We start from the raw sequence: 10,879 nt of genomic DNA on the forward strand, positions 1-10,879 counted from the left end.
TTGTGACTATCACAATAGTATAATATGACTATTAATACTTTGCATAATATGATGTATATTTTGCTATTCACTACATAGATATAAGTTTTGTGTTGTAGCTTTAAACTTTCCAAATCGTTTGATTTATCAAATTTTTATCATACATGTCTAGCCTCGTAGCGCGTACCTTCAATCTTGTTAGTATTAATATTAATAGTTGTAATAATAATTGTAGTGATAATATAAAAATTCTAATAATAATATTGATAGTTTTTAATGACAACAAAATACAAATTTGAGTAAGGATGATAATAATGACATTAATAATGATAATCATATTTATAACAAAAATGATAGTATTAGAAATAATACTTATGTTAATAATGATAATGATAATAATAATAAATAATAATACTAATACTTATAAAATGATACTAATATTAAAATGAAACTTTTTCTCTCTCTCCTCCCTACTCTTTCTCCAACGTTTCAAAATATTCTTAAACTCCAAACAATTTTTGACTGCATATAACAAGCTAACACTGGAAAATTAGAAGTCACCACCACTACCATTCAACTTAAAATTAACACACGAACCAAACAAGCCTGGTTTTGCCGTTGTCGGAGCTCCGACGCGCCACCAGGAGTTACCGTCGGAGGTGGGTTGCTCACGGCAAATAAACTGCTTTTCCGGCCAATCCCCGGCGAGTGGGTTATCACCGCTTACGTATCGGGCTCAGGAACGTTCTTACTCACAGAAATCAACCTTTTTGGCTTCACCAACAACGCCATTTTCCGTTAACCGCCGACGGCAGTACCGGAAATTAACATTTTCGGCGGGTTACCTCTTACTTCTTTCCTTTTGTTTTAGCTAACTATTTTTGTGATCTTGCTTGTTTACATAATATCTTCCTTTAACTCCATTATTAGTATTAATAAATAATAATTCCTACCATCTATCATTAATAGTATTAATAAATATTTATTATTTATTTTTACCACTATTATATTTTTTTATTATTTTTTGGCAGTATCACAGCTTTTTGTTTTGGTGGCTATTATAGTTTAGTATTGGATAGATACTATATTTAGATATATTTATTTATTTTAGTCCCTCTGGTGCTTGCTTATCTTTTATGTAGCATATAAAATAAGATTGACGCTACTCTTGCTTTTTACTACTTGCTATTACGTGCTGCTACTTTTGGATAGAAACGTTCTTTTACTCGCTTTTGCTAGCTTTTTACTTCGGCAATAGTAACTCTTTTCTACTATTAGTGTGTTGTTTATAGGGTAAGATTAACTCGACACATACGCATGGTTACTTGAGGTCATGTCCTATTAGCTTAGGGGCGGGTAGGTCTAGAGGGAGTAGAGATACTCGCGCTAGGATTAGAGTAGGTAGTTGGAATGTAGGAACTTTGACTAGCAAATCCCGTAAACTTGTAGCCTCGTTAGTTAAGAGTAAAGTGGACATATTGTGTGTTCAAGAGACCAGATGGAGGGGTGAAGAGGCGGTTGACATTGGCGACTACAGGTTGTGGTTTTCGGTTTCTAGAGTAGCTAGAAACGGGGTAGGAATTTTTATAGGACCCCTTTATAAGAATAATATTGTGGGTGTGGATAGGTGTAGCGATAGAATTATGTCGGTTAGGGTGGTTATCCAGGAGGATACATACATGGTCATTTGCGCTTATGCACCTCATGCTGGTTTAGGAGATGAAGAAAAAAGTCGCTTTTGGGAATCGTTAGATGAAGTTGTGAGGAGTTGCCCTGTTGACCATCTTTTGCTTATTGGGGGTGACCTTAATGGACATATAGGAACGATTTCGGACGGTTATACGGGTGTCCATGGGGGCTTTGGGTACGGAGTTTGAAATGAAGAAGGACGCTCTATTCTCGAATTCGCGGTTGCCCACGATTTGGTTGTTGCAAACTCTTTTTTAGGAAGACGGAAGCATAGCTAGCAACTTTCCATAGTGGGGGACAAAGTACCCAGATTGACTATTTGCTACTTCGTAAAGGGGACCTTAGGGCTTGCAAAGACTGTAGAGCCCTGACTACCTGGACCTGTTCTACCCAGCACAGATTATTGGTCATGGACTTGGTTCTGCAAAGGCGGGTTACTAGGAGAGTGAGACCCGCCCAACCTAGGATCCCTTGGAAGAATCTGAATGAAGGGCAAGCCGAAACTTTTAAAGAGTCAGTTTTGGAAAGAGTAGAGGCAGGAATGGATACTGTTACTCAAGTGGACGCAGACCAGATATGGAATAGTATGGCATCAACTATTAGAGATGTTGCCAAGGAAACCTTAGGGGTGGCAGTAGGGACATCGAGAGGACATAAGTCTAGTAGAGAATCATGGTGGATTAGTGATGAGGTTCAAACCAAAGTTGCGCTTAAGCAACTGAGGTTTAGGGAGCTCATTACGTGCCGGGACGGGACAAGTGATGAGAGAACTAGGGCAAAAGAGAGGTATAAAGAAGCCAATAGAGAAGCTAAGAAGGTCGTTGCTCGTGGAAAAGGTAAAGCGTTCGAAGACTTGTATAGGAAACTAGACTCTAAAGAAGGAGCAAATGATATTTTCAGGATTGCAAAAGCTAGGGAGCGTAAGAGGAGGGATGTAGATAACATCAAGTTTATCAAGGATGAAGCCAGTCAAACCATAGTGAAGGAAGAAGAAATTAGGAAAAGATGGGAATGGTATTTTCATCTCTTTTTGTGGGTGAAGGACCCGGGAGCCAAGAGGACCCGCATGACTTGGGAATAGGACAATTCCAGAACAATAATTTCTGTAGGAGGATCAGTCAGGAAGAAGTAAGATCAGCATTATGAAAGATGGGTAGAAACAAAGCTGTAGGACCAGACCAGATTCCAATAGAGGCGTGGCGGTGCCTTGGCGAGGATGGTGTCAGGTGGTTGACGTGTCTTTTCAATAAGACGCTTAGATGTTACAAAATGCCTACAGAATGGAGACTCAGCGAGATTATCCCCATCTACAAAAATAAAGGGGATGCCCAAATCTGCGGTAATTATAGAGGCATAAAATTATTTAGTCATACTATGAAGCTTTGGGAGAGAGTGATTGAGACTAGACTTCGACGTGTAACTACGGTTTCAGAAAACCAATTTGGTTTCATGCCAGCACGCTCTTCAATGGAGGTAATTCATATTTTAAGAAGCGTAATGGAGAAGTATAGGGAGAAACAGAAGGGTCTAGAGATGGCCTTCTTAGACTTAGAAAAGGCCTATGATAGCGTACCGAGAAAGCTGATTTGGAAGACCCTTAATGTTAGGGGTATCCCAAGTAGATATATTAGAGCTATTATGGATATGTACAATGGGGCGAAGTCCTATGTTCGAACGCCTGTAGGAAACACAGAGTATTTCCCGATAGAAGTAGGCTTGCACCAGGGATCAGCCCTTAGTCCTTTTCTTTTTGCTTTGATCCTCGACGAGCTAGCTCGAAGAATACAAGAGAACATCCCTTGGTGTCTGATTTTTGCCGATGATATTGTGCTGGTATCGGAATCAAAGGATGAGCTTAATAGAAGACTAGAACAATGGAGGGAGGCCTTAGAACAAAATGGGCTACGGATCAGTAGACAAAAGACGAAATATCTTAGGTGCGATTTCAGCAGGACTGAGGATGAACTAAATGTTGGAGGGAATATCAGCATTGGAGACCAGAGCTTGCATCCACAAGAGTCGTTTAGATATCTAGGTTCGATCCTCCACAAATCGGGGAGGATAGACGAGGACGTGACTGAAATGTCCCGTTCTTATTGATTAAAAACATTCCATATTAATTGATTTCGTTGCGAGGTTTTGACCTCTATATGAGACGTTTTTCAAAGACTGCATTCATTTTTAAAACAAACCATAACCTTTATTTCATAGATAAAGGTTTTAAAAAGCTTTACGTAGATTATCAAATAATGATAATCTAAAATATCCTGTTTACACACGACCATTACATAATGGTTTACAATACAAATATGTTACAACAAAATAAGTTTCTTGAATGCAGTTTTTACACAATATCATACAAGCATGGACTCCAAATCTCGTCCTTATTTAAGTATGCGACAGCGGAAGCTCTTAATAATCACCTGAGAATAAACATGCTTAAAACGTCAACAAAAATGTTGGTGAGTTATAGGTTTAACCTATATATATCAAATCATAATAATAGACCACAAGATTTCATATTTCAATACACATCCCATACATAGAGATAAAAATCATTCCTATGGTGAACACCTGGTAACCGACATTAACAAGATGCATATATAAGAATATCCCCATCATTCCGGGACACCCTTCGGATATGATATAAATTTCGAAGTACTAAAGCATCCGGTACTTTGGATGGGGTTTGTTAGGCCCAATAGATCTATCTTTAGGATTCGCGTCAATTAGGGTGTCTGTTCCCTAATTCTTAGATTACCAGACTTAATAAAAAGGGGCATATTCGATTTTGATAATTCAACCATAGAATGCAGTTTCACGTACTTGTGTCTATTTTATAAATCATTTATAAAACCTGCATGTATTCTCATCCTAAAAATATTAGATTTTAAAAGTGGGACTATAACTCACTTTCACAGATTTTTACTTCGTCGGGAAGTAAGACTTGGCCACTGGTTGATTCACGAACCTATAACAATATATACATATATATCAAAGTATGTTCAAAATATATTTACAACACTTTTAATATATTTTGATGTTTTAAGTTTATTAAGTCAGCTGTCCTCGTTAGTAACCTACAACTAGTTGTCCACAGTTAGATGTACAGAAATAAATCGATAAATATTATCTTGAATCAATCCACGACCCAGTGTATACGTATCTCATTATTGATCACAACTCAAACTATATATATTTTGGAATCAACCTCAACCCTGTATAGCTAACTCCAACATTCACATATAGAGTGTCTATGGTTGTTCCGAAATATATATAGATGTGTCGACATGATAGGTCGAAACATTGTATACGTGTCTATGGTATCTCAAGATTACATAATATACAATACAAGTTGATTAAGTTATGGTTGGAATAGATTTGTTACCAATTTTCACGTAGCTAAAATGAGAAAAATTATCCAATATTGTTTTACCCATAACTTCTTCATTTTAAATCCGTTTTGAGTGAATCAAATTGATATGGTTTCATATTGAACTCTATTTTATGAATCTAAATAGAAAAAGTATAGGTTTATAGTCGGAAAAATAAGTTACAAGTCGTTTTTGTAAAGGTAGTCATTTCAGTCGAAAGAACGACGTCTAGATGACCATTTTAGAAAACATACTTCCACTTTGAGTTTAACCATAATTTTTGGATATAGTTTCATGTTCATAATAAAAATCATTTTCTCAGAATAACAACTGTTAAATCAAAGTTTATCATAGTTTTTAATTAACTAACCCAAAACAGCCCGCGGTGTTACTACGACGGCGTAAATCCGGTTTTACGGTGTTTTTCGTGTTTCCAGGTTTTAAATCATTAAGTTAGCATATCATATAGATATAGAACATGTGTTTAGTTGATTTTAAAAGTCAAGTTAGAAGGATTAACTTTTGTTTGCGAACAAGTTTAGAATTAACTAAACTATGTTCTAGTGATTACAAGTTTAAACCTTCGAATAAGATAGCTTTATATGTATGAATCGAATGATGTTATGAACATCATTACTACCTTAATTTCCTTGGATAAACCTACTGGAAAAGAGAAAAATGGATCTAGCTTCAATGGATCCTTGGATGGCTCGAAATTCTTGAAGCAGAATCATGACACGAAAACAAGTTCAAGTAAGATCATCACTTGAAATAAGATTGTTATAGTTATAGAAATTGAACCAAAGTTTGAATATGATTATTACCTTGTATTAGAATGATAACCTACTGTAAGAAACAAAGATTTCTTGAGGTTGGATGATCACCTTACAAGATTGGAAGTGAGCTAGCAAACTTGAAAGTATTCTTGATTTTATGAAACTAGAACTTTTGGAATTTATGAAGAACACTTAGAACTTGAAGATAGAACTTGAGAGAGATCAATTAGATGAAGAAAATTGAAGAATGAAAGTTTTTGTAGGTGTTTTTGGTCGTTGGTGTATGGATTAGATATAAAGGATATGTAATTTTGTTTTCATGTAAATAAGTCATGAATGATTACTCATATTTTTGTAATTTTATGAGATATTTCATGCTAGTTGCCAAATGATGGTTCCCACATGTGTTAGGTGACTCACATGGCCTGCTAAGAGCTGATCATTGGAGTGTATATACCAATAGTACATACATCTAAAAGCTGTGTATTGTACGAGTACGAATACGGGTGCATACGAGTAGAATTGTTGATGAAACTGAACGAGGATGTAATTGTAAGCATTTTTGTTAAGTAGAAGTATTTTGATAAGTGTATTGAAGTCTTTCAAAAGTGTATAAATACATATTAAAACACTACATGTATATACATTTTAACTGAGTCGTTAAGTCATCGTTAGTCGTTACATGTAAGTGTTGTTTTGAAACCTTTAGGTTAACGATCTTGTTAAATGTTGTTAACCCAATGTTTATAATATCAAATGAGATTTTAAATTATTATATTATCATGATATTATGATGTACGAATATCTCTTAATATGATATATATACATTAAATGTCGTTACAACGATAAACGTTACATATATGTCTCGTTTCAAAATCATTAAGTTAGTAGTCTTGTTTTTACATATGTAGTTCATTGTTAATATAATTAATGATATGTTTACTTATCATAATATCATGTTAACTATATATATAACCATATATATGTCATCATATAGTTTTTTTACAAGTTTTAACGTTCGTGAATCACCGGTCAACTTGGGTGGTCAATTGTCTATATGAAACCTATTTCAATTAATCAAGTCTTAACAAGTTTGATTGCTTAACATGTTGGAAACATTTAATCATGTAAATATCAATCTCAATTAATATATATAAACATGGAAAAGTTCGGGTCACTACAGTACCTACCCGTTAAATAAATTTCGTCCCGAAATTTTAAGCTGTTGAAGGTGTTGACGAATCTTCTGGAAATAGATGCGGGTATTTCTTCTTCATCTGATCTTCCCGCTCCCCGGTGAACTCGGGTCCTCTACGAGCATTCCATCGAACCTTAACAATTGGTATGTTGTTTTGCTTAAGTCTTTTAACCTCACGATCCATTATTTCGACGGGTTCTTCGATGAATTGAAGTTTTTCGTTGATTTGGATTTCATCTAATGGAATAGTGAGATCTTCTTTAGCAAAACATTTCTTCAAATTCGAGACGTGGAAAGTGTTATGTACAGCCGCGAGTTGTTGAGGTAACTCAAGTCGGTAAGCTACTGGTCCGACACGATCAATAATCTTGAATGGTCCAATATACCTTGGATTTAATTTCCCTCGTTTACCAAATCGAACAACGCCTTTCCAAGGTGCAACTTTAAGCATGACCATCTCTCCAATTTCAAATTCTATATCTTTTCTTTTAATGTCAGCGTAGCTCTTTTGTCGACTTTGGGCGGTTTTCAACCGTTGTTTAATTTGGATGATCTTCTCGGTAGTTTCTTGTATAATCTCCGGACCCGTAATCTGTCTATCCCCCACTTCACTCCAACAAATTGGAGACCTGCACTTTCTACCATAAAGTGCTTCAAACGGCGCCATCTCAATGCTTGAATGGTAGCTGTTGTTGTAGGAAAATTCTGCTAATGGTAGATGTCGATCCCAACTGTTTCCGAAATCAATAACACATGCTCGTAGCATGTCTTCAAGCGTTTGTATCATCCTTTCGCTCTGCCCATCAGTTTGTGGATGATAGGCAGTACTCATGTCTAGACGAGTTCCTAATGCTTGCTGTAATGTCTGCCAGAATCTTGAAATAAATCTACCATCCCTATCAGAGATAATAGAGATTGGTATTCCATGTCTGGAGACGACTTCCTTCAAATACAGTCGTGCTAACTTCTCCATCTTGTCATCTTCTCTTATTGGCAGGAAGTGTGCTGATTTGGTGAGACGATCAACTATTACCCAAATAGTATCAAAACCACTTGCAGTCCTTGGCAATTTAGTGATGAAATCCATGGTAATGTTTTCCCATTTTCATTCCGGGATTTCGGGTTGTTGAAGTAGACCTGATGGTTTCTGATGCTCAGCTTTGACCTTAGAACACGTCAAACATTCTCCTACGTATTTAGCAACATCGGCTTTCATACCCGGCCACCAAAAATGTTTCTTGAGATCCTTGTACATCTTCCCCGTTCCAGGATGTATTGAGTATCTGGTTTTATGAGCTTCTCTAAGTACCATTTCTCTCATATCTCCAAATTTTGGTACCCAAATCCTTTCAGCCCTATACCGGGTTCCGTCTTCCTGAATATTAAGATGCTTCTCCGATCCTTTGGGTATTTCATCCTTTAAATTTCCCTCTTTTAAAACTCCTTGTTGCGCCTCCTTTATTTGAGTAGTAAGGTTATTATGAATCATTATATTCATAGATTTTACTCGAATGGGTTCTCTGTCCTTCCTGCTCAAGGCATCGGCTACCACATTTGCCTTCCCCGGGTGGTAACGAATCTCAAAGTCGTAATCATTCAACAATTCAATCCACCTACGCTGCCTCATATTCAGTTGTTTCTGATTAAATATGTGTTGAAGACTTTTGTGGTCGGTATATATAATACTTTTGACCCCATATAAGTAGTGCCTTCAAGTCTTTAATGCAAAAACAACCGCGCCTAATTCCAAATCATGCGTCGTATAATTTTGTTCGTGAATCTTCAATTGTCTAGACGCATAAGCAATCACCTTCGTTCGTTGCATTAGTACACAACCGAGACCTTGCTTTGATGCGTCACAATAAATGACAAAATCATCATTCCCTTCAGGCAATGACAATATAGGTGCCGTAGTTAGCTTTTTCTTCAATAACTTAAACGCTTTCTCTTGTTCATCATTCCATTCAAATTTCTTCCCTTTATGCGTTAATGCAGTCAAGGGTTTTACTATTCTGGAAAAGTCTTGGATGAACCTTCTGTAGTAACCAGCTAGTCCTAAAAACTGGCGTATGTGTTTCGGAGTTTTCGGGGTTTCCCACTTTTCAACAGTTTCTATCTTTGCCGGATCCACCTTAATACCTTCTTTGTTCACTATGTGACCGAGGAATTGAACTTCTTCCAACCAAAATGCACACTTTGAAAACTTAGCGTACAATTCTTCCTTCCTCAATACTTCTAACACCTTTCTCAAATGTTCACCGTGTTCTTGGTCATTGTTTGAGTAAATAAGTATGTCATCAATGAAAACAATGACAAACTTGTCAAGGTATGGTCCACACACCCGGTTCATAAGGTCCATGAACATAGCTGGTGCATTAGTTAAACCAAACGGCATGACCATAAACTCGTAATGACCGTAACGTGTTCTGAAAGCAGTCTTTGGAATATCATCTTCTTTCACCCGCATTTGATGATACCCGGAACGTAAGTCAATCTTTGAATAAACAGACGAGCCTTGTAGTTGATCAAATAAGTCATCGATTCTCGGTAGTGGGTAGCGGTTCTTGATGGTAAGTTTGTTCAACTCTCGGTAGTCGATACACAACCTGAATGTACCATCTTTCTTCTTGACAAACAAAACAGGAGCTCCCCACGGTGATGTGCTTGGTCGAATGAAACCACGCTCTAAAAGTTCTTGTAATTGGCTTTGCAGTTCTTTCATCTCGCTGGGTGCGAGTCTGTAAGGAGCACGAGCTATTGGTGCAGCTCCTGGTACAAGATCTATTTGAAATTCAACGGATCGATGTGGGGGTAATCCCGGTAATTCTTTCGGAAATACATCGGGAAATTCTTTTGCAATGGGAACATCATTGATGCTCTTTTCTTCAGTTTGTACTTTCTCGACGTGTGCTAGAACAGCATAGCAACCTTTTCTTATTAGTTTTTGTGCCTTCAAATTACTAATAAGATGTAGCTTCGTGTTGCCCTTTTCTCCGTACACCATTAAGGGTTTTCCTTTTTCTCGTATAATGCGAATTGCATTTTTGTAACAAACGATCTCCGCTTTCACTTCTTTCAACCAGTCCATACCGATTATCACATCAAAACTCCCTAACTCTACTGGTATCAAATCAATCTTAAATGTTTCGCTAACCAGTTTAATTTCTCGATTCCGACATATATTATCTGCTGAAATTAATTTACCATTTGCTAATTCGAGTAAAAATTTACTATCCAAAGGCGTCAATGGACAACTTAATTTAGCACAAAAATCTCTACTCATATAGCTTCTATCCGCACCCGAATCAAATAAAACGTAAGCAGATTTATTGTCAATAAGAAACGTACCCGTAACAAGCTCCGGGTCTTCCTGTGCCTCTGCCGCATTAATATTGAAAACTCTTCCACGGCCTTGTCCATTCGTGTTCTCCTGGTTCGGGCAATTTCTAATAATGTGGCCCGGTTTTCCACATTTATAACAAACTACATTGGCATAACTTGCTCCGACACTACTTGCTCCGCCATTACTCGTTCCGACACCATTTGTTCCTTTCGTTCTATTAACCCCTGGTCCGTAGACCTCACACTTCGCCGCGCTATGACCATTTCTTTTACACTTGTTGCAAAATTTGGTGCAGAACCCCGAGTGATTCTTTTCACACCTTTGGCATAGCTGCTTCTGATTGTTGTTGTTGTTGCGGTTATTATTGTTGTTGGGATGATTGTTGTAGTTGCTGTTGTTGTTGTTGTTGTTGTTGTTGTTGTTGGGCCGTTTCTTGTAGTTGCGATTGATGTTGCGATTGTTGGGATAATTGTTGCGATTATTGTTGTAATTGCTGTTGTTGTTGTATTGGTGATTCTTA

The 10,879-nt window shown here is 37.0% G+C and overlaps 1 protein-coding gene across 1 annotated transcript; it reads left to right on the plus strand.

Moving 5' to 3' along the window:
• Positions 1-2,077: 2,077 nt before the first annotated feature.
• Positions 2,078-2,749, plus strand: LOC139875921 (uncharacterized). The gene has a single exon (XM_071863219.1). The coding sequence runs from the start codon at positions 2,078-2,080 to the stop codon at positions 2,747-2,749; it is 672 nt and encodes a 223-aa protein (XP_071719320.1).
• Positions 2,750-10,879: the final 8,130 nt, after the last annotated feature.

Source organism: Rutidosis leptorrhynchoides, chromosome 11, assembly GCF_046630445.1.
Source record: "Rutidosis leptorrhynchoides isolate AG116_Rl617_1_P2 chromosome 11, CSIRO_AGI_Rlap_v1, whole genome shotgun sequence".
NCBI classification, from domain to species: Eukaryota; Viridiplantae; Streptophyta; class Magnoliopsida; order Asterales; family Asteraceae; genus Rutidosis; species Rutidosis leptorrhynchoides.